General features: G+C 39.5%; 1 protein-coding gene across 3 annotated transcripts in view; it reads right to left on the bottom strand.

Moving 5' to 3' along the window:
- REPS2 (RALBP1 associated Eps domain containing 2) overlaps positions 1-24,897 on the bottom strand; it is an 89,882-nt gene that overhangs the window by 15,383 nt on the left and 49,602 nt on the right. For 2 of the 3 annotated variants that reach the window (XM_057375116.1, XM_057375118.1), the window contains exons 9-14: positions 24,652-24,746; positions 21,514-21,583; positions 19,538-19,603; positions 15,205-15,247; positions 12,267-12,403; positions 1,069-1,133 (exon numbers count right to left, since the gene is read on the bottom strand). In XM_057375116.1, the coding sequence (XP_057231099.1) occupies positions 1,069-1,133; positions 12,267-12,403; positions 15,205-15,247; positions 19,538-19,603; positions 21,514-21,583; positions 24,652-24,746 (476 nt within the window). The remainder of the gene's footprint in view (positions 1-1,068; positions 1,134-12,266; positions 12,404-15,204; positions 15,248-19,537; positions 19,604-21,513; positions 21,584-24,651; positions 24,747-24,897) is intronic. The other variant, XM_057375117.1, reaches the window with a different exon arrangement.

The following is a 24,897-nucleotide window of genomic DNA, read 5'->3' as shown; positions in this document are numbered from 1 at the left end:
CCCTGCTAAGGAAATGTGACCTGACAAAGGAAAAGACAATTAACAGAACTTTGCTTGAAACCATTGGTTTTGTTCTCGGAGAGCAGGACTGGTTGTAGTCAGTGCAAACTCAAACCAGAGAGCTCCACAGACCTCAAGGCAGAAACTGCACTGAGTGCCAACAAGGGGCAGAGCACCACAAGCTGCTGGTGGAGCTGGGGGTGGCAACAAGCCTTTAATCACCTCCATCATAAGCACTGTGCATAAGCACTTGCAGCAAGTTCAACAGCACACTCTTAAGGGTAGATCCAAAGCTCAAGTGATGACCATTCTTGCCCAAGGAAGGTATCCCACCAGCTTTTTGTATGTAAGGGCTGTCAGCTCCCCTGTGGCTTTGTTTCCTATTATACACTTCATCTGAAAGAGTAATGTATGAAACATATTGTTGATTAAGACTTAAACACATCCAACAACGTAGAAAGGAAAAGACTATAATCCTCCATAATTTCCTGAAACAYGAAGAATTATCTGGATGCAGACATGCATGATTGTGCTGTAGTTGTGTGATGCTCTAAAAAACAAAACCCAAAGACTCACCCAAAAAGCAAAATAAAAGCACACCACTAATGGTCTGAAACTTCACAATACAACTGACACGGCATTCRCTTCCTTTCAGCATTATTTTTTAAACCCATGGGTGAAGCACACTCTCTCCTGCCACGGCTCCCTTAGCAGACGCCGYCAGCGCATTTGAGGCTCAAGAAGCAAACAGCAATAGCAGGTATCAAGACCATGTCTTCAGGCATAAAACTCTTTTTGGTAGACCAGCTTTGCTAGCCTTTAATTTACAGTTATGTCTAGTGGGGGCACGTCAGCTGCACTGCAAAGAGGTTTAATTAGCCTGTAATTCCACACCGCAACACACCGGCCAGACAGACAACRGAGGAGACGTGGAACTGCAAACTGCAGATTTGCATTAACTTGGAAGCAAGAACAACTGCTGTGTCCATGTCAGCTTGGGTTAATCAYTGCAATGATAACATAAATAAACAARTAACACACAGCAAAGAAATAAAGCTTTGTCCTTACCTGAGACACAGAAGGTCGAGGAGGCAGRGCAGGTGGTGGTGGGGGCAGCCAGCCAGACCTCACAGCTGAACAGTGGGAAAAGAAGAARATGATGATAAAAAACCCAAACCAAATCACTGTAATTTAATTCCTAATAAACCTAGAACTAATTTCCAGGATAAGTGGAAATTCCTCCTAGTGAAGAGGCAGTAGTCAACATTTCGTAACAAAACCCAAGCTTGATCTTTATTGAGCAAAAYCTTGTTGGAAATAACTTCATGAGTAGTGAATGAGTAGTGATTTAATTGCYGTAAACTCCCCAATGTTATGATAAAAAGCAGAGAAAGAAGCCAGTCAGCCACAAAACCTGTAGGTAAAGCAATMCAATTCCAGTTAAAGAAACCCAGACACAGAATCCACTTGTTCTTCAGAYTTTCCTCTTTGTCATTAAAAATATTGCCCTTCTTAAAAGTGACACTGCAGCACCCAGCATAGACACCAGAATTCACTCTGGATAGAACACACTCTGTGACAGAGTATAGCCTTAAAAAGAAAACATCTGCCATGGAATTAATAGCACAAAAGCCTAAATGAACAAAGAAGAAATCAATTTCCTTGGTTTTATTTTTGTATTTGCATGTTATTACTCAGGGGAGATATTTCAGAGGGAGGASAAAGACAAATCCTAACAGTTAGTTTGGGCCCCTTTAAGGCATCGTAATTCAGTTTTCAGTTTGAGCCAGCAAAAGGGAAGGTAATAATCATGAACGTCCAAAGCTGTAATTCTTGGTTTTCTTAAAATACCTAAAACCCACTGTGGGACAAAACTGCAGGACAGATGACAGATTCCAAAGGCAGCTGAGAGGAGGCAGAGAGGAGGACTAGGCTGGCACAGAGACATCAACCAGGACTAACTGGGTTACCCTCCCCAAGCTCCAGCTGCTCTGAATGCTCAGCACTTGCTTGGGCAAAAACAGCAGACAGTCCATCTTGCACTGCTGTATTTTTGTGTAACAAAACTCAGAAATGCCCTTTACCACAATAATGCTAAGCAATCAGTTACATTTATGCACTTTTTATTTCCATACATATTTTAAAAAGACCAGAAAAACAATAAGAGCCTTGCTATAGCTTAGGCATTTATATATTTTATACACCAAATCTAAAAATGTCTACATGGTTAAAAATATGAAGAAAAAAACCACTATCCATTACAGAAAATTGTGACATGAGTGTAAAACTGTGTGAAAACACTGAGAACACTTAATGTGACTATTTACAGCTCCAAAGAGGCTTATAATACATTGGTGGGTTTTTTCTATCTCCTGTTTCATCATCTCTTGTATAAAAACAAAGCCTAATATTTCACACAATGCTAAAGAGAGAGTTAGAAAAAGTGAAACAAAACCAAAGTTATGCAAGGGAGCCACTAACACACCTATGGGTGTAAGAGGGATTTGAAACCACAGTCATCAGGATCCTTTCTCGTGCATTTTATTAATTCTGTTTATCAGATCATTGCAATAACAGCATGATGTGGTAACTACATTCTCCATCTCTGCTATGCAAATGATCATTAGAAAGGAAGAAAACTTTCTCTCCTTTAACCTGAACTTCAGTTTATTACTTCATTTATCTGGGCACTGGCAGTGGCTTTGGCAGCTACAGCTTGTAGTGACAATACTTGAAAACAACGTCCAACTGAGATACCACATGCTGGAGAGGCATCTCCTGAAGTCCTTGGACACACTGTGAAACTCCATGAGTCTCCTGAGATTTGGCCCACAAAATTCCAAAGGGAAAARTAATTGTTCCACAGAATAGTCAAATGAAAAAAAACCCACTTCACCACACAAAAAATGCTACCTCAAAAAACCTACTTCTTCATCTTTCAAAATGCAACACGTATGAATCCAGCATTAAAGAAGTTAGATACAACACGTGAATTTGACCCAGTTTCCTCTTTTAATCCTAAAAATTCTAACTTAAGCTACTCATGAAATATTCATTAAATTCCTGCTGTTGCAGGAGATCTTTGGCCTGTTCTTAGAAAGAAATCACGCTTATGTGAGCACAATTACCAGCGAAAGTTAGCTGACTTCGGAGGACTCACAACAACTTATAAACCACCCCCCAGGCTTCAGCCTTCTCCATTGTCACTACCCTGGAAGAGGACAGTATGAACAGATACTCGTAGGTTTTCCTGTGCATTAGCAGGTGATTTGTACTGTCAGCTACTGCAGAATATTCTCCTTCCCAGGACAGTGCCCTGCACAGGTCAGCACTTGCTGCTAGAGATGGCAGCACAGCTTCATTCTCAGAGCAAACACAAATCCAGGGGAAGGTCTGTTTCCAAAATAAAAGCAAGTACCTGGGGCTGAGCAGCAAACAGAAAAGTAAACAAATGTCGTGCTTCCAGGTGCACACCTCAGAGCCTGAAAAAGCTGGTGTCCCTTTGAAAAGAAGTCTTCACACCCTGTGCAGAAGCCCAGGGAGTGGGATCGGCCTTGCACAGATTCTCTTGCTACTGGGCAACTTGGTGACATCCAAACCACGCTAAGCCACAGAATCAGTTTGGGCTGGAAGGGACCTTTACAGATCAGCTCAACCCAACCTCCCTGCCATGAGCAGGGACATCTTCCCCTGGACAGACTGCCCAAAGCCCCATCATGTAAGGCAAATCCTACAATAGAAAGCCCATACAGGGACCAGTAAAATGTATTTAAGTATCCATATCACATGTATTCCTGCAAATGACAGCATTTTCATGCACTAGTTACTCCCACAAAGATAAGGTTTTTGGTTCAGAAATCATGGCTCTTTACTTAGCATGTTACCCTTTAAGACGGATTATCTGCATGGAAACCTTCCAGGACCATTTTTCTGCTCTATTTTGGCAATCACAAAGGTCTGATAGTACTAACATGACACCACACTAGATAAAATACCCACGTTTTCCAATCTGAAGGTAGATTAATATTTTAAAACAAACAGCAGGCTGCAATAGTACACTCTGAGAACTGGTCATGCCATCTTATCTGACCACTCTGCCTCCAGCCTCCCCAGCTGACAACAACACTCAGCACTTAATCAGTATTTGTGGTAGTAAAAAGTATCAATCCCAGTAACTACTCAGATAGCTCCTTTACTTGACTCATTTGATGTAGRAATAGGAGATGAAGGAAAAATATAAGTTATAACTTATAGCCCACACAAACCCATGGAAGTCTTCAGCTCACCAGGCACAGCAGCAGTAGAGAATCCCAAAACTACGATGAACAAGTCTGGGCCCATGGGATCCTTTAGAGCAATATAAGAGCAAGGTGCTGTAATTCTCTTACCCAATGACAGTCACATATGCTCTCGATTTTCAGTACTGAATTAAAAAATGTCATAATAGCTTCTGGAGCTTCTGGATGCCTRCTATTTTTTAAAACTAATACCAGAWCAGCAGCATATAAAACTACACTTCCTGAAAATTTCCATTCCGTTTAATATTAGTTCCTTGCATGCAGATGATATCTTGATTTTAGATGTCTATCACCTTAGTTTGATTATCACTTCACACAAGTTAAAACTTTGGGTGGAACAAATGCAGTCCTTCCTTCCCATCTGGATGGAACACATACATAAGCAGTGTCCTGAAAGAAGGATGCTTTTCCTGGGTCAAGAACCATTTTGTACCCAGCTGGCCAAAGTGAAACTGGACCCTGCCCATCAAAGGAGCCCGACTTTATCTCAAGTCAAAAGAGAGTGCCTGGCTGATGTATCTGGTATTTCTCAAGCGGATGCTACAGCACTGTTTGATGGAGAGGACGGCTGCACAATGGATTTCCATCAGTTTATGCTGCTTCAGAGTCCTGAGCTCCCAGATCAGGTTCAACAAAAGACCAACCAATTAAATTTATCAGGAAGCAAAGGGGGTAAGATACTGCAATCAGTTCAAGAAAGATAAGCTAGCGGAATTAATTATTCTTCAGTTCCCCCAACTTCCTAAAGCTTTGGTGCCTCAGGGAAGCCAGCATTTTCACCCTTCCACCGCACTRTTCTGGAGAGCTTTTGGAGATATTYTTCCTGCTTCTGTTGCCAAAAGCAGAGCACAGAAAAGTTCTGTGTCTAAGCTGGTTTCTGTTCAYCTCTTTCTTACTAAACTTCTATTCTTGCTCAGTGAAACTGGCACTTTGTTATCCCCCAACACTGACACCATTTATTTACATTSCTGACAACTTCATTTATTTACATTTCTGACAACAGCATTAGTAAGTGATTGTGAAATAACCATTTCTCAAGAGATCTGATTTATTAAATCTCGCTACTATGTCCAAAAAAAAAAAAAAAAGCCAAAAAATCCAAACCAAAAAAACTGTAAAGCTGTAGGCAGGAATATAAACTTAATATTTCTAGTAAATAGAAATTACTAGGATTATAGTAAGGCAGTCGTGAAATACCTCTGATCCAGGAATCTGTTTCAATAACTCTTACTGATGTGTCCTCAGAAGGTACTAGCATTACAAAAAAAAAGTATTTTAGACTCCTGACATTAACTTTGTTACTATGTTTGTAAAAATGCTGTAAAAAGCATTGCCARTGGCAGAATGACCTCCCTTCCCACAGTTAGTTTTGGGAACCTGCTCAGTAGGCAGTTTCATGTGTCAGCAAATGACAGACACACCTGATGTCACAGGCATACTCTTGTTATGGGTGTGTTTCATGTGCTAATCATACAAAACATCATTTGTACCTAACCTGTGTGGGAAATTACCCACATACTTTCCAAGTACTTAGGAAGACATACAGCCAGACCTAAAGTAATTAATGCTTCTGCACTATGAACTCACAGTTGTGACCATTCAGGACACTGAATGCTCAAGTGTCTGATGGGTCACTTCCAAATAAAACAAGCAAAATATCATTAGAGAGCTTTTCTTATGTCTATTTTTAATGTCCTAGCCATAAATTTCAGCACGTGTTAAGAAAATCTGTAAACCAGATTTTTTTAAAAATCTATTTTCTGGTTTATGTCACATATCCACAGTGTCTGTATTTTTACTCCCTGTCCCTCGCTTTCCTTAAACCATTTAATTTTCTAGTTACTATTTTCTCTACCCTTTCCTGTTCTGTATGCTTCTATTTGGGGACTGTTTCTCCCTCCTCCCTTTGCCCTTAAAAAAAACTACCCAAAACTTTGTTCTGTCTYACTTCTTTAGCTTCATCCTCCACCCACAGGGAGGCACAGTTTCTCTACCTACCTCCCACAGAAGAAAATTTCCAGAGCTTTCTGTCCCCTCTGGAGATCTGGGGGGCAGTGCTGGAGGTTCCATTTCCCACATGGACACACTCRAACAGCCACCACCCCTCTGGTCCCACTGTGGCTCACACACTTCTTGGGGACATCTGCATCTCCCAGGGCCTTCCCTGCCACAAGGGAGGCAGCTTGAACCCCCTTGTTCACCCTGCTCCACATCAGATCCTCTCTTATTTAACTGCAAAGCTGTTTYCATGATGGATGAACATTTTTTCACAGAACAGAGTAAAATCCACATGGGATCGTGAAAAAGGTCAGCGGGGCTGGTAGGGCTAATCAAGAACATTTCAACCTTCGCAGTTTTCTGTAGAAGAGTTCTTGGATWAAAATTTAATTTTTAACAACTTGCAACAGGATGAAAACAGACTGCAAATCATTCCTCAATCCCTGAAAGAGCTAAGATYAGATAAATGGGAAAATACAGTTTTTAAAAAGTTCCATTTACTGACACAAATTGTAAAGAAACAGCTACATTTGMAAGGCTGGTAAGATTCACCCCAGTAAAGTACTGTCTGGACTCAGCCCTTAGAGATCGTCACAAAAATTTTAAAATCTAAAAATGCAAAATTAAGTTACCCCATCAGATTCCTATCAAGTAATAACCGTTCATCCATTTATATCCTCACTATTTTCTCCAYCTCATTCAACATTAATTATATTCTTGTCCAGTTGGGCAAAGACAAAAGTTACACAGAAACACATAAATCCTTCATAAAAAATTTTAAAAGGCTGAGAGGTGCAAAACTCCTCTATTCAAATCAGAAGGAAGACATGAATATTTTATTCAGAATAAGTTCAGTTCAGTAATCAAATATATTCTTAAGGGGAACAGTACTAGAAAAAAMCAGCAGCTCCAGTAAAAGATCAGGAGAGGAATCCGAAAAGAAAAAAAAAATTATTTTCTTATTTTAAAAAGTATTTTTGCAGCAATTATTTAAAAAATGTGTTTCATAGCCAGAGAAAAGTATGAATAGCAGCTCAATTTTGTGCTCTCTATGCTTTATGCATTTTTATGCATAAAGACATTTTTATGCAGAGACATTCTTAATGCAAGGACATTTTTAATTTAAATTTGTCACAACCCTCACAACCAGTCACTAACTTGACTCYACACTCCTCACTTGATGAAGCTTGCAATATTTGAGCTCTTGTACACTTGCAAACATTAATTTGTGAAATGGCATATTTGGTGAGGGTATTTGCCATTATCTCTTCTCTAAAATAAAAACGCTTCAGAATTCTCATCTCCCTAATTTMATGTTTAATAACTAATAAACACAACACAGTACCATGCAAGACAGTACAGTATTACAGCACGAACAAAATCCCAAGAAAGTAGCTGGATTTTACTAAATCAAGACTAATATAAGAGCAATGAGAGGAAGGAGTCCTAAAAATAAATTACTTAATTAAATTCACTGTGATATAAATTCAGCCTTAAAAAAAGAACATTACTACTCTAAGYTCCCCCTGTGTCACTTTGGCTTTCAAATAAAATTTTAGTTAAGAAATCTGTCCTTATGGTAATACAAAAACGTAACTGCAACACCCGTTAAAAGTCTGTCTTTAGCAACTAAATTTTTCACACAGCTAACCTCAATGGAGACAGACATTTCCTAGCAAATACAACTAAGCATAAAATAATACAGAAGATAGTACAGTAATCATGCTTTTCTACTTAAGTTTTGCAGCATTTCTTGTACTCAGTTTCACGTGCAYAAAAGGGAAAGTCGCTTGCATTTGGCTCACTAAGCTAAAAAGATAATTTATTTGAAAATATATTAGTGAAAGCAACTGGAAAAACAGTATTATGGATACTATTTGGGCCTGTTTGTATCAAAACATCTATTACATCAGAGCAACAATCATTTTAATTCTCAAAATCTTCTTTCCTACACAATTAAGAACTGTTTCATTTTACATGTAGACTTAAAACCATTCAAAAAAACAAAGAATTTGACTTAGGCAAATATGAAAAAAAAAGATATCTCAACATACATTGAATTAGTCACAAATCTCCACATTTGGCAACCAAAACCCATCAAGCCTGAAAGCTCAAGGATGTGCTAATTGAATGAAGTAATGGAAGTCTGATGAAGTAAAGAAGTAATGAAAAGTCTTCTTCAAAGGCATGAAAAAGAAGGTAAAATGTGATGCTGAACTATCTTCTTTTAGCACTAATGAAAATGAGAGGGTGCAGAAAGACAATTGCACTGATTGAGTCTTAATGATGAAAGTACCCACTTTAAACTGCTTGGGAAACATGTGTATGAGGGAGTAGAGAAGTGACATGGGGACACTTATATCACTGATGGCAGTGCTGATGAACACCAATAAATCTGTTCCCTTGCTCCTTTCCTGTGACTATATTTACGACAAACAGAACGCTTCCTTGTCTGGCTGCCATCAGAGGTTACAGATCTGACTGTAGTCAGGAAAACATCATCTGTAACAGAAAATACTGCACTTGCGATAAAATGCTTGTTGTGTTTCTGCCTGACCAAGTCTGGAACTTAACACCTCACATTTTAAAAGGGAGAAAACCCCCAAAATACTAGCCCCTTGTTGCTGGCTGAAACCTGCACCCCAGAGGCAGAGAATCCAGGTTACAGTGAGTGCTTCCCTACAAGCTGATGTAAAAAATGGTGCCTGCATTCCACGCGTTCCTCACTGCAGGGACAGCCACAGCAGGAGGTGAGTTTCAAAAGCAAATGAGTGCTGAAAACCCCCAGTCAAAAATCCATTTGTAAATAGCTGCATGGCTGTTTTGTTCAATCTGCTTCCCGATAACATGAAATGACACTGTTTATGASAATTCTATTGTTTCATCAAAGCAAACTCTCTTTTCCCAACAAGTATGCTTTGTTCAACAGAACTGTTAATTAAAAGTAGTTATGTGACTCAGAAATGAAACTAAATGGGAAAGAAAATGTATTTCAGGGGCAACTATATGAATCTAACAAGACTCAGACTGCTGTCACGGACCAGAAGTAAATTCTTTACTGCAAACAGAACTGAACAGAACATCAGAAGGCAATGGATGCATTTTCAGGCTTTAATAGTTAAACTGAGACTTGTCCCAGTCCCAGAGTTGCTCCAGGGCAGACTCTAGCTAACTGCTGCTGTTGAGRCTAGAAGGTGGCTGGGGCTCTGCTGCAGGATCTCTGGGCTCTGAGCTGCCCCAATTTTGGCCCCCTCAATACCCAGGTCTTACTCTGGGAGCTCTTGGCTTGTATCTGACTAGAGACTGGGCTACAGGAGAAATGAAGAAGTAAACCAGGTCATGTATGCATTTAAAATGACATTTTTGTCTCTACTTAAAACCTGCTGTTGTCCTTCCAGGAATGCATAAACTCTGGCCAAGTATTTTCTTAATATGAACACAGGCCTAATGCCAGAGATTACATATTCAACAAAAAGAAATACATGGAGAGTCTAGCAGCACAGAATTTTGCTCAGATGCTAACATAAAGACTACACGAATAAAAAACAAAAATAGAAGTGGTTTCTGTTTCTTAACAGAAATTCACTTGGTTATTTCAGAAAGTGTGCCTTTCAATAAATTCTCATCCTTTTTTTATGTCTGTCCTGGGTATCACTCATTGCAGCATTCCAGAGGARTGCAGATATGAACTGTGAATGAGGGCACCTTCCTCAAGTCCAGTTACCTCCCAATTCAACAATTTTAAAGCACAGTTTTTGTGGCTAGTACATTGCTGGACATCCCAGCCATCACAGATAAATATTTTGTGTGTATACTGGCCAGGRGAAAGATGTAATAAGATGGTGACAAACATGATATAGCAGCAGTAAATGAGTAACAAAACACACACACACAAAAAAAAATGCCAGTGCCTACAGCAAGGATTCGCCACAGTCTTTGACTAAATTTACATGAAAACAATTTTTTTTTATTTTTCTGCCCTTTAGAAAAGAAATAAACAAAACAAATACTTCAARGCACAGATGGTTTTACAATTAAAGAAATGATACCTATAGATCAACATGACCTATGTGGAACTGAAAGCAAAAAACAAAACTCAATACTTCTGAGCATTCCTTTGCAAGTCTGGAAGCAGATTAACCACCAAATTTCTCAAACKAAAATTATTTCTGAACAAGAATTAGTGGGACAAAAATTGATATACCRAAATAGGATAATTATAGTCATGCTGGATATACATAGAAGCAAAAACATCCTGAATTGAAAGGGATCCACCAGGATCATCAAATCAAACTCCTGGCCCTGCACAGGACACCCCAACAGTCACACCATGTGCYGGAGAGAGTTCCCCAAAAGCTTCTCAAACTCAGTCAGGGTTGGTGCCATGATCAGTTCCCAGAGGAGCCTGTTCCAGTGCCCAAACACCCACTGGGGGAAGAAAACTTTCCTGCTAGCCAACCTAAATGTTCCCTGACACAACTTTGGGCCATTCCCTTGGGTCCTATTCCTGGTCACCAGAGAGAAGAAATCAGTGCCTGCTCCTTCTCTTCCTCTCACAAAGAAATTGTAATTGCAGTGAGTCTCCCCTCAGTCTTCTCCAGGCTGAACAGACCAAGTGCCCTCAGCTGTTCCTCAAACAGCTTCACCTCTGGACCCTTCAMCATCTTCGCTGCCCTCCTTCAGACACTCTCTGTCTTTTTTATATTGTGGCACCCAAAACTGCATACAGTTTGTTAACCTGTCCAAAAGAAACCCCTTTGTGACTTTCAAAGTGATCCACTGCAAAAGCAGTGTTAATTTTCATTCACAGATTGACTTGAGAATTTACGTTCTTTCATTTGTGTTCCAAGAGAAATTTAAACCCCAGTTTGTTTCCTTCCAGTTGTACTTGTTATCCAGATTCCAAGAAGATTTGCTGCCATAGAAAATGTGGACTTGGCTCTGTTTGGGGTTTTATTTTGATGTATAACAAAACCAAAATTGGAAGCACCAAATCCCTCAACAGGAACGAAGATAAGGAATTACTGCTCTGTGTAAGGCAAAAACAAAAAAAAAAATGTTTATTCCCATTGGGTTTCAGGGTTCAGCATGCACAGCAGGACTCTTGAATTCTCTGCAGTGTTTGCACAAAAGAAGACCCRTACAGCAAGAGGTAGAACTCTTTTCTACTCCAAGAACCAGGTTAGAGAGCCCAGTCAAACATTCCTTGACACAGTCAAGCCTTGGCTTTCTTCTGCAGTGGAAGCACAACGGTGTTTCAGGCAGTCCTTGAGTCATGATTGGAGTGCAGCACACAAACCCCAAGGACACAGCTGAAGCACAGCCACGCTGGGTGACTGCTGCCCTGAGCAAACAGCTCCTCTCCTTTGAAGGCAAGAGGCAGACTCGAAGGAAAATGTGCTGAAAARCCATTTTCTTGCTGTTGACCCCAGCTACTACTCTACATTTTCCTCCTCTCCCCTCAACATGCACCCCTGTCAAAAGAAATTGCCCTTTCTTCTTACTCTAAGAGCGGCTTCTGATTGTCCCCACACATATGTTAGGCTTTTACATCAAAAATGTTTGCTTTCTTTCTCCCAGTTTAAACATTAAGGGTTTTTTTTCCCAGTTTCTGAACTACAAAAAATAAATAGTGATAAAAATCAATTATATTGTAGTTACTGATGAGAGTTGTCTAAACAGCCAGACTGGTTATAAACAGTCATTGATGACAGACTACCATATGTTAAACTTCCCATAACTGTGCCAGAAAACATTATAATCACCTTAATTATAGAAACAGTGATTTTTTTCCCCTCAGTGGCAATGTAACACAARCAAGAGCAACTACTCCTGTTCTGCAGTGCATTACTGTCTGCAGCCAAGGCCAGCATATGCACACATTGTCAAGCTTTTCTGCAAACAGATCAAGCTGCCAAGCATGCAGCTAACCTGAAAGGTCTCAGAAGGAGCAAAGAAAGCAAGCTTTACCTTGTGTGTTTTGCTGAAATATTTTGTTCAGATCCAAAGAGGAAGCTCTGGAATGTGATTTTTGCGGCCTTGGAGGTGGAGTAGGGGGCTCTTCTCCCTTTTTCATGGCATCTTCTATTGATGTGCTAGAATAGGACCTAAGGAAAAACATGTTGGGGAAAAGCAGAAAACAGTTTATTTCCAAACTTAATTTTAAACAACTACAGTGAATAGTACCTAAAAATAAACTGACCAGAACTCARGTTCATGGTGGAAATTCCTCGCCCTAAAGACTGAGAGTTCCCCCTTATAAAAAGACAGATTTATTTGGCAACTGAGCAACCTAAGCATGTGGAGAAAGGATGGAGTCATGCTCACAGGGCTAGTATTTTTTAAGGCTTTTTGTACCGCAGCTTGAGGCCTTCTTATGTAACTTTGCCAGCAGGATAATTGAAGCAACTCTTTTGAATAAACCAATGTAGCATTCCCCACCCACATCCCTTGGAGTTTCTGCTGCATTTCCCAACTGCAAGGGTAGGTTGAATCTATACCTGTACCAACACTATCTCTTGCAAGTACACATTTCGTAATTTATAATATTCTCACTAGTCACTTCTCCAAAGTGACTGCAACTGGCCAAATACATGGCTCAGTACCTCCTTCCAGGCCTTCCCACAGCACATTAATCCCAATGTGGTGGATTTGCTAAGAATTCTGATTTCGCTGAATACTGTCCCATATTTTTCAGCTGTTGTWGTTATCAGTTTAGAAAAACCAAGACTCTGTTCCAAATGACCACTGACACCACTCACTGTAAGACATTCTGCATGTCAGGGCAAGACCAAAAGCACATTTGAGTAGAACTGAAATATCTCCCACTAATGGCAAACAGACAATTTTTTGCCCAACAGGTTCTTAACACCCAGTGCCAGCTGTCCCATTAAAAGCATATTGAGCAACATCCTATTACCCTCACTCTCCTGGTCCAAGTCTGTCCATTTATGAGCCACTTCACACTACCACTCATAAAAAGCTAATGGAGATTCTCTGTCTCCCTACTTTAACTCATACAACTTCACAAGACTCCTAGGTTTTCCCACTCCATTATGAATTCCATATAAAATCAATATTTTTACTCCTTTTAATTCACCATCTTCATTCAGATGCCATTCAAGATCTTCTTTAGGAGAAGCTCATCAGGATTTGGTATTTCTGCTCCCTCAATTTTTCCCCTAGTCAGTCCCTCCTTTGCTTTTTCTAAAACTGCTCTTTTTCTCTCCATAAATAAACACATTTCTAACAAAASTTATGTGTTTCCCCAGCTGGGGTTATATGTCATCATCACAGACTTAATAATATTGTGCCTATCATTTGGATTGTTACAATGAGATGCAACATCCCGTTTCCAAGTCAATAAATCACAGTTAGTAAACAGTACACGCACACACACAGCTTTCCCAGCAGGCCCACAATTTCTCTTCAAGGAGCCTGAACTGCTGATTTTCTTGGTCCTCTTGGTCTAGTTTTGCTAGAGACAAGACTTCCTGATTTACTTCTTTCTCCAACAGGACTGTCAGAGTCCTCCTCACCCCGAGTCAGAGTTTTTAGGACCCACCAGAGGAGCCATCAGCAATTCTACTTGTTCATTGTCAACATCAAGTTTATCAGATTTACTTATTTACTTTTCACACCACAAATTCTTTCACTGTTTTTATTTGTTCTCTCAGTTACTGAATAAATTTCCATCTGGTTTTGAAGTCCACTAATACACATTTTTTTCAAACATCCCAATTGTTCTTTAAAGAGAAAAATAAATCCACCTGTGCTGTTTCATYCCATTTCCAACATGCACAGCAGGTCTGAGTTCAAGGATGTGCTCAGGMATCTTTAGTCTCAATTTCTGCACTGAAGCAGTGACACACAGTCAGATATGAGACAGCCACATGTGACACACTAGTCACATTCAAGTGACATTTTTKARCTTGTTTAAGCATTTGGTATTCYATGYATTTTTGCACATTTTTTGCATATGTGCAATCCAGTAACACAGCAAGAAAATTTGGAGCTCTGCAGAAACTAAAACACTTTGGCTAGCAGCAGAAAAACAGCGCACAAGGCAGTTCAGCCTTCCCAAATCGAGGTCCTAGGAACAGAGGATTTCAATCCTCAGTCATCATGCTTATAGCTGATCCTCTCTTACTAGCAGACTTTGACAAGCTCGTAAGCAGACAGCTTCTGATTATACTCTCATTGCTCAAGCAAAAAAATCCCAAGCAGAGTCCTCTAGTTAGTACCAAAAWTGAAAAATTTAAGGTGAATTAGGACTATGGCTATACACCAGTAGGTGACAACCAACTCAAGACCTAATCCATTTATGCACAGTATTTTCTGGCACAGGTTTCCCTCTTCTTTCACCTGAATTCAGCAGTGTCACTTCAAGCACACAACAGTCCTTGAGTCCTTCCATCACAACCCATCACAGCCCAGCACCTGTGTGCCAACAAAAGGATTCACTCACCCACACCTGAGAGCTGAGCTGCTGCTGCTGTTTCTGTGGGAATGTGCAGTGTCTCCCTCCATGTGAAATCACCGTGCAGGTTTGAAGAGCACAGAATTGCTGGGGATGTTCCCTGCAACGGGGTGGTCCCAGCTGTCCTGCCACGACGCCCCTGGAACTGGGCTGGGCTGGAAGCAGTCACCACCCTGACAAGGCAGCAGGGCTGGSCAGAGAAAAACTTCCAGCACCTTATGACCAGAGATCATGGGGCCCTAGCACAGTATTTATGTAGGGTCTATAGCTTACAGATTCCTCCTGGTAAATCTGTCTGATCTGAGCTGTACTCCTAGCACAACACCAATTAAAAAAAAAAAAAAATCCAACACCAGCTCTGATGCCTTGCATCTAACACCAGAGGAACAGAACATATGCCTTTTCCTGAAATAGGAATGAAAGCAGTACCTGGATCGTGGTCTGGCTCTGAGTGCATTAGGTTCTTGAGCAGCTGGAACAGAAAAGAAAAAACAACTCATAAATCACATTTTAAATAAATGTCTTTAGCTTCAGAATCAGTRTCTATTACACATGTGAGTGTTGCAAATGTGGATGTGAGAGTATACTCATCTCACATGAGCAGTGGGGATTGATTTTCACTTCTCCTTCCCCTTTGTTTTTGTAGTGTGTGAATGTCCCAAGAATTCAAAAGCCTTCATGCAGTGAGAGCTTCACCTTTTTTATTTGGTTACCAGAAAMCACAGGAAGAGCAATAGGTCTGGTAGCTCTGACCTATTCCTGACCTAGTCGTGGATGTAGTTGTAATAAAGCAACATAATGAACAACATAAACTTTTTATAGAAAGCATCTTGTTCTTAGTTCAGGTATCTATTAGTTGTCCTGCTGCCAAAGCACAAAGGTTTATGTCCTTCCCAAATACTATAACTAATTAGTATAAATTAGTAAATGTACATCATCCATTACAAAAAATTAACATGCCGTGTTGAGACTGTTTTGAGCTTGGGAAGGAAAGATACTTCAAGGTAAAAAGCTAAGTCTAAATGTTGATCAAACACATTTCCATCAATGTAAAAATGGGTTTATTTTATTTGGATGAATTCCAAATATTCTGCCACATGCAGGTTTTATGTGATAGGAAAACAACAGTGCTGAATTATCATCTCTGGGTAATTCCTCGAGGCTGTTCCTTGGTTTACATTGTCTTTTCTGTTACTTTTCTTACCAGTATCAGATAATTTTGAGAAAACRTATCTGCATGATTGCTTTCAAATTCATCCCACTGAGATATCCTCAAGGTATTACAGCGGCATCAATGATCCCAATGCACAAACAAAGTGAATCCTTGTATTTTTCCCAGTCTACTAATCAAGGTACAGCACTCAAGAGAAACAAGTAGGTTGGGGAAAAAAAAAATAATTGTCAGAATTTCTAGCTTCCYTCAGATATATGCCTACTTTCAAGTCAGACATTTATCACCAGCTACAACAGAGCACTCACTACCTGAGGATACAACAGATCCTCCAAACCACAGAGCAGGAGCTGCCTGTGGCAGCAGCTGGCARATACTGAGTCTTTAATGGCTTGACTGTTCTACTGCACAGACCCTCCATAGGAGGCTTTAGGCTCACAGAAAAATGCAGCAGCATATGGCACATGTACAGCCACACAACAGCTCTGCATAAAAGAAACTGCTTTTAGGATCATGCAGAGCTGGTTGGTTTTTTGGATGGAATAAATCCCACTGCAGCCGGCAGTGGCACAAATGACCACTTATAAACCACGTTCTAGTAGGYTGTCATCACCAAACTGGGATTTCTMTGCAACAAATTCTTCCTAGCAACTAAAGAAGGGAGAGGGAATTAATATTAAAATATGCAGTGGTGATAATCCTCCTCTCTCTCTGTATCAAACTCCCAGAGAATACAACTTCAGACACTGCTTCCCTACAGCCATATGACCCAATTTTCCAATGCTGAAATTGCTGATTATTAAATTACATGCACAATTATTAAATATGCCACTTAGAAATAGGAAGTATAAATCCTTTCCAAGCTAAACCATGTTTAAGAATCTTCAAATTTTCCTTTTCTTATGGAGACTGTAATTCTATTCATACTTCTTTTAGAAAGCCTTTCATATAAAAACCCGTAGGTAAAACTGACATTCAAACTCTCCAAGGACATCCTGTTGAGGTAAACAGGAAAGCACATAAGGAAGAGAGAATTCCAAAAYGACTACTAATAAAAAATGATAGCAATAGAACGCTGCTGCCAAGGATTTTCTTTTAAGCTTTTGAAAAAGTAGGAAACTCAAGGCTACAATTTCAGAATACCCAGACTTAGCTTTCCTTTCAAAAGAAGTAGCAAATGAAAAAATACTATAAAGCAGGTAGCTTATTATTAGGACATACAAATAATTGTGCCAGGATTTCCAAGAAACCTGCAGCTATTTTGGTACGTTCAGTCTGCACACACTTCATGCCTGAGGTGCAGGTTTATACACATACATGACAAAATCATTCGAGATGTTACAAAACTATTTATCCAGTTCATGAGTTTTCTGTATTTCTACTGCTATGGTTACATGAGCCTAACTTTAATGAAATGGGGAAGTTAAAGCTGTTGAGTAAATCATTTACATTGATTATTCAAAAGTTTGTCTGAGTCCTGGAGTAGTAGAGCCTGATGGACTGAGCAGCTTGGTCTGCACTGTGAAGGGTCCTTTTTTGGGTGTTGGGCTGCTCCAACAGACCTCCTGCAAGACAACTTCACTTTAACATTCCAAAGGATGCTGGTTTGGAAACTTTTGACTGTAGTCCAACATCTTATACTCAACAGCTGCCTCCTTGCTTTACAGGCTTAAGATCAGATGAAAAACTGTATTGTAAAAGGTAAAAGGCTAAAGAAAAAAAACCAAAGCATTCCCCACTAGTAATAATGAACCTCAATGACTCAATCTCTTATTAGTCATCAAGGAAGAAGTGTGCAATTAAAATCCCTGGAAATTAGGCCCTCGATTTTTTAAATGGCTAAGGTCAACAATGATCTTGCACTTAGAAGCCTAAATAAACTGGCCAGATATTCAGAGATGCTGAGCATATAAAGCTCTTACTGATTTCAAATTTCTAGACCTGATGGCAAAGAAAACTTTCACACACTATCATCTTTCCTGAGTTTACATAAACAGCCAAAATGAATAACCAAAGCAGCATGCAAAATTTCTCCCACTTCATCCCAAATGAGTTTTCATGCTGAAGGTTAATGATTACAATGACCTTTCAGAATGGTTACTGAYTCTGAAACAACCACTCAGTCACTGTGCTGCATCTACTCCACTGGATAGATAAACATTTTCACTTTTCACATCAGCTGTAGCATGCAACCTGAGAATGTGCTGGCTCAAATCCTCAATGTGCAGCACAGCAAGAGTGGAACCCCTGCAGTGACAGGAGCCACGATGATGGAGCAGAATTCTGCCACTGTCCCCCTTGGTATCCAAACACAACAACACTGCTGGAGGAGAAGAGCAGCGTTGGGAAGAGCTCCCTGACTAATAGATGGAAGACACAGGGGAAAAGATGTTAGTGGCAAAGGACATGTGCAGGTGACAGTAAGATTTTCTCYTAAATGTACTAAAGATGGAATTGCTGAACTGAAAGTAAAACTCCCCTGTGCTCCTGGGCAAAACCAGAGGGAAGGAGAACAGAACTGAAAGTCATGCAACCACCAACCCCTTTCCCTGACAGGGATGTGCAAGTGCGTGTGAGTGTGTGTGTGTGTATGTGAAGGGGAAGCAGCAATCTTTTGAGAACAGGAGCTGAAGATAGCAAATCTGGCAGCTGCCAAGTGTTTGGGAAGAAGCCAGGAAAAAAAGAGTTGGGAAATGAGGCATGCAGCTGTTGAGCAGCCATGAATATATCGAGCTGTAAGACAAAACTGCTGTGACAGACATGTGGGGTCCATTTTTTTAATCAAGGATATCTTCATGAGTAAAAACATTTATGCAAAAGGAAAAGAAAGCAAAATTTTAGCTTGAGTGGGACCAGAGAGGGTTTACAAACGTTCTTACCACTGTAGGAAAAGATTAACAAAGAGGAAGGCAAGGGAGGTCTGATGAACTGAACTGAATGYAGGGGATGTTTCTGGAGCAACTAAGTAATTTTGACATATGCTGTTGCAAAAATAACATTTTCCAGAAWGATAGGAACAAGGAGTGTATGTTGGAGCAGGAGACAGAAAAATCAGGAGTGGTTTCAACAAAGAAACAAGCCCTGAGTCAAAAGCTTGCGTCAGTGTCTTAAGCGCCTCAAGGTCTGTGCTTCCAAAAGGCTCTCTGCCCTCTAACTCCTTGACAYAAAATAGGGAAGCTGAGGTTTCACAAAGAAACAGACCATTTCAGAATAGTTACCAGAACAGCACACAGTTATTCTGTACTTTAGATGAAGTTTTACCAAGAGGTACAATATTCACACTCTTGCATCTTGTTTGTAGCACAGAAAAACTAAAGACTCTTTAAAATGGTTGTGTCAAAACAGGAAGAACCCATACAYTAACAATGAGAGAAAGAAAGCAAGAAAACCTTTTGACAACCTGAAGCAGCAATTAATATTTATCTTACAGATAGTACTCATTATGAGGTAAAAGCTAATTTCATTATGAAAAATAGTAMAAGAGCAAAACCTTATTTCAGAAATTAATCAAGTTACACTAATTTAGGCYTACTGTGACATAGAAATATTTGATCAAAATTCTCATGTAACACATGGCATTTTTTTTCTTACCTGTTTTCAGAGTCAAGTGCTGAAATTCTTTTGGTATAGTTTTGAGAGTAGTGCTTACTTTAAGAGCTCAAAAAAAAAAAAAAGGATAATTACTTTAAAGTATGTGAGGGTAAAATCTACAAGTATCAGTTCTCAGAAAGGAATACCTAAACTGGAGTTAGACATCTTATAATGCCAAAGATACTTGAAAAGAGGCCAAATACCTTCAGAAAACCTAGGCACTCAAAAAAGTAACCATTTCTAAGAGCGCAAAAGTTAAGAACACAAAGACTTATGTTCAACTTGCCAAATAATCACAAATTTTGAGACTTTGTGGGGTTGAATTGTTATTCCCTTTCTCCATTCTGCTACACACCCTTTCTAATGACTTTCTTAAGGTGTTTTTTATACACCATGGTGTATTTTGAGGTACTCTCARTGTTAAATGACCACTTGGAATGAAATCTCTGCTGCTCTAGGATGACCCTGCTTTAGCAGGAAGGTTGAACCAGATGTCCCTTCCAATCTTACCCTGCTCTGTAATTCTGGATCTAMCTCTATCAAATAAAATGAGGGAAAAGTTCTGGGTCTTGTAACCCAGTGCAGTTTACACTATCTTCCAAATTTAACTACTACCTAAGTGAAATTGATTTACTTGTATACTTTTGAAAATGCAGGAAAACTTGGCTTCTACTGTCCTGAACTGCAGGTTCTTTACYTTTGGGGAGAKCCCCTCAGTCAGGARAGTGATCTGATCTCATGTTTGTCARAATAGCAATAWAAGATAGAACAAAAGTGTTTGTTCTTTGKCTGAAAAGGTTGCAATCTGGGTAAYAAATACAGYATATCTTCAGCCCTGAAGGAGGACTGCATGTCTCAAAACAGGTTCCCAAGTGACTTAACACATGAGCTACACAAACCAAARCACAACTTCGCCATTTAAACAGGGAAAAAAAATATTCCCTTAGTAAAAGTAAATCTTCCCTAGACATTTCAAAGCCATAACCTTCGAAGTTCAAGTCCTTCTCTGGTTCTTTACAAATTTAACAACATAAACACTGATTGTTGTCCTTGTCAACAAAACACTRATTTCTTGGAATATGCTGACGTGGCAACATGTTCTACAAACACACATCAACTCTTGACAAACTTTCTTTGAAACACTGGGAATCAGTCAAATTCTGTCACACCTGAGTGTGGAAGGGGAATCAGGAATGTGGAGTACCTGGTCTCACAGCTCTGATTCARCCTTAAGGTGTGGACATCTGGGAGGTCAAGCTATTTTTTATTTTAATTAATACATAATCTGCAGCTCTGAGAATCAGGCAACAAAATACCCATGAACTGTTTTGTTTCTACAACTGAGGGACAGCAAGTAAGAACTAGGAAAAGGGACTATAAAAGGGAATGAATAGATGTGTGATGATCCAGTGCCAATTCTGAAAGCCATAGAAGCTACTGTGAGGAAAAAGGGAAAGATAACTTCTATTTCACATGGCTCGCTGCTGATGGATTTCAAATGAAATGAATCAATCATTTGACTAAAAATTTTTGACTAAAACTTTTTGGTTTACAAGAAAATACAGGGATTTTTTTTTTTTCAAATAGGAATAAAAGCTGATTTTGATGTGATGATATTTCTTGCAAAAATGGAAATTCAAAATTTGGCCCAGTACAATGTTTACTCTTAAAAATTCCTGATAACCATTAAAATTTTGTTTAAATAAGAAGTGCAATATTAATTGCCTTTGGGCTAGACATATTTTAGAAGGTCCATTTCGTATCAGTCACATATGATAAAACTGATTTTGAAGCAAACCCTTCCATTTATTTTTCCTCAATTCAGCTGCTGTGAGTTGTCTCTTTAAATCTACACCAACACATAGCCAGCTTAGAAATTAAACATATCATTGCTTCTGTCAGCAAACACAGGGGCTAACTAAAAACACACATAATTAATCCCTAATGGAAAAAAAAAAAGTTATGTATTTGAATACCTTGTTTGTCATCTTTCTTTGCATCTTGCAACAGGGCAGAGTTATCAGGTACMTCTCCAGCTGATGGCTTCTTAAAGAAAGAAGATTTGTTTATTACACTTTCCACAGTCAAATATTTGAGAGCACAGATCAACACAAATAACAGCAACATTTGCACTTCTACCACAATTTCTTTGTAGATAAAGAAGWACAGAGGACCTACAGGAAGACAACRTAACTYTGCTTTTCAAGGTACAGCAGYTCCACACCTGAAGCTTGTTGGAGGAGAAGWTCAGCAGTGAATCACAAGGAGATAAGGATGACAGGGTAAGAGAGATTTCTCCCAACAGAGCCATATGTAACACCTGTGTTAGGATGAAAGAAACTTTCTCCCGTCTCCATGAGAAAAGTCTCTCCAGCCAAAACTTCAGCTGTACTGCAGAGCCTGGTGGTTATGCTTTAAGGCTCCTGGCTGATCCTTGAACTACTCTTTTCTTTCAACATGCAGTCATTGAGATGGGAAAAACAAATTTCATTAGCAAGTCTGTTGGAGGCCGTTGTGGCCCTTAATAGGAAAATAGGGAATTTCTCCCTGGTCTGATTCCTTAATTTTTCTGTTATTTCAGCAGCAACTTATAGGTATTTATTGTTCTTGGAGCTTCTGCTGTATAGCCCACAAGATGGAACCTGGAACAAATTCTATCTCCATTATCTGTAAGAACAAGGATACACTCTGCAACCAAATAAAACATTAAAGCAAAAGTCAGAAACGCTAAACTTCTCTATATATTAAGTGATGCTGGGTTTTTTTCCCAGGGAACATGGAACTAAAAAAGTCCTGAAATAAACTGGGCCTAAACAAATGAATTGAGATACCTAGATTTGATAAACATTTTTAAAACACCAYAAATATCTCAAGTCAGTGGTTCAAAAAGGAAAACTCCATACTAAAGTTCTGTGAGATCTGTTTTACAAACTTTCTGAGAAATKAGATATCCTAATACTTCTGAGAATGCAACACAGCAAAAATATGGCTTGAGGACTCTGAAAATGTATGAACAAAACATTTCACATCCAAAGCTAGYCCTCAAGTGAAGAACATGAGAGCACAGACCTAACTCAGTGCATGCTTTGACTTATGGAACAACTTTCAGACATTTCAATGAACTGTGAGCATGACATCTCTGAGGGAGATCAGGGGAACCCCAGCCAGTCATTTCATGCATGTTTTTACGTCAAGATTTTGGCAGTGAAAAAGCTTGTAGAAACGAACCAAAGGAAAGTGGGAGACAAAAACTTGAGGAAAAGAAAAACCTATGAAGACAAAACTTCCTTGGTAAATAAAAATCAGCCACCCTCATCATTCTCAAGCATAGTATCAGCAGCCTTGGTGCATTTTGCAAGTTTAACAAAGCCTAGCATGCAGGTGATGTGTCTCCTGCCATTATTTTGTTTATGAATGCATTCAGGAACCATTTCCATTTTATTGCAGCATTGTAGCTCAGCAGTCACTGCAAAAACAGTCATCTGAAATGAAATTCAATAGCCTGAACGGATGATAGGTGGMAATTAAAAGAGACATGAAGGTAATGCATAACAGCTTGCATTGATAATATAATATTTTTAATGCAGTGATAAAGTATCTAAAGTATAATTCCTGAACTAGCCAAGGTAAAAATGAAATTGCAACAGGGAATTGCTGCACTTCCCATGAGGAGATGAATGGAAGATGAATTACTGACCTTCCAAATAATACTCATTCAGTGTATTAATTCTGAATGTAAAAACATAAGTTGAACAAAAAAAYCAGGGGAAAATGATTCTCATATCAGTTTTGAGGAGATTTTAAAGTTCATTAATCTTGGACAATGTAAACTGAAGCTTTATAATTATATGTATGAAAGACACATAATTATACAGTTGTTTACATTTCAAATATAATTTAATTATATATTATATGTACAATATATATTATATATTATATATTATATCTATATAATAGATTTTAATATTTATATTTATATAAAAAATTTATTATAATATCTATTATAACTATATCTCTAGGTTGCAAGCAAGCCAAAGTAAGGTCATAAGCAAGGGATTAGGCTGTCCTGGTAAAGGACCATTCTGCCAAGATACCAGCACCCTGCACTACCAGATCAGCAGGGACTCCCCAGAGCAAGGCATTGSGAGGAAATAACTGGAGAACAGCCTTGCTGAGCTGCTGTGATGTATTACCATTATTTTTAAACTTGGAAGCATTGTCAGAAGGGCTGGTTCCTCCAGTCAGTCTGCYATTTGATTAACTACCTTAGCACTAAACCTTTAAATCCCACAGCACATATATTGAGAGCTGCAATATTCAGGCACAACTCAGTGGCCATGATCACCTCAATTTTATAGGAGCATTAAAAGTTCCAGATTTTAACCTCAGTCTGAAACTCTTCTCCTTAATTCTCACAGCAGTCTTCACAGAATCACACTGCAGCTGCGTTTGGAAGGACCTCTGGAGRAAGTCCAAAGTTCCTGCTCCATCCAACCAGACCTACTGGGCTCAGTTCAACACAAGAAAGGACTYTGGAGTGTGTTCAGAGAAGGGCAATGGAGCTGATGGAGGGTCCAGGGACAAAAGGAGCAGCTGGGATGGTTTATCCTGGAGAAAAGGATGCTCAAGGTGACCTTATTGCTTCCTACAACTATCCGAAAGAAGGCAGTRCTGRGCTAACAGTTGGRATGATCTTGGAAGTCTTTTCCAAACAATATGATTTTATGATTCTAGGTCTGTACCAGAAGCTCACATTTCCAACCAATTCAGAGTCAGGAGACACTTCATGGGCACTGTCCGCGTGCCCCACTGCCCCTCCTCAAGCAGCCTTGCAGGACACCAACAGGTTGAGTCCATTTCTCTGCAGATTCGAGCATGTCACAAGCCCCTCACAGTGACTACTGTGAACTCTGTTATTGGGRATGTCTTTTGAAAAGCCTGCCAGCCCTTTCCACACACAGAAGAAATGGGTGATGTTCTTCTTAATGAGAAGTTTAGAAACTCCTGAAGTCCTGTCAGACTCACAGCTCTGCTGCTCACATGGCACAGCCTGTGTGAAGCTGCTCCAGCCCCCTCCCCTGTGCAAGGTAAGAGCCCAGCTTACACCTCCTCACCTCTGTCCGACTCACATCCCGACTCTGCTGACTGCCCTGCAATGGCTCAGAGTAAGAATCAAACAGGGCACAGTCACGCATGGGCTTCAAACAAGCTGCAGGGGATAGAAAAAAAAAGTTTCAAAAACAAACAACCCAAGACCAAACACAAAGACACATCAAATCTTCGGTTAATACACACTTCTTTGAAACCTGTTCTAGCATAATTCTGCTCTTGATTTSTCAGACCTGATCTGTATGACATGG

This window comes from Malurus melanocephalus, unplaced genomic scaffold (genome assembly GCF_030028575.1).
Source record: "Malurus melanocephalus ecotype Western Australia unplaced genomic scaffold, MMel_1.1 scaffold_239, whole genome shotgun sequence".
NCBI lineage: Eukaryota > Metazoa > Chordata > Aves > Passeriformes > Maluridae > Malurus > Malurus melanocephalus.
This window is presented reverse-complemented; position numbering and strand designations above follow the sequence as displayed.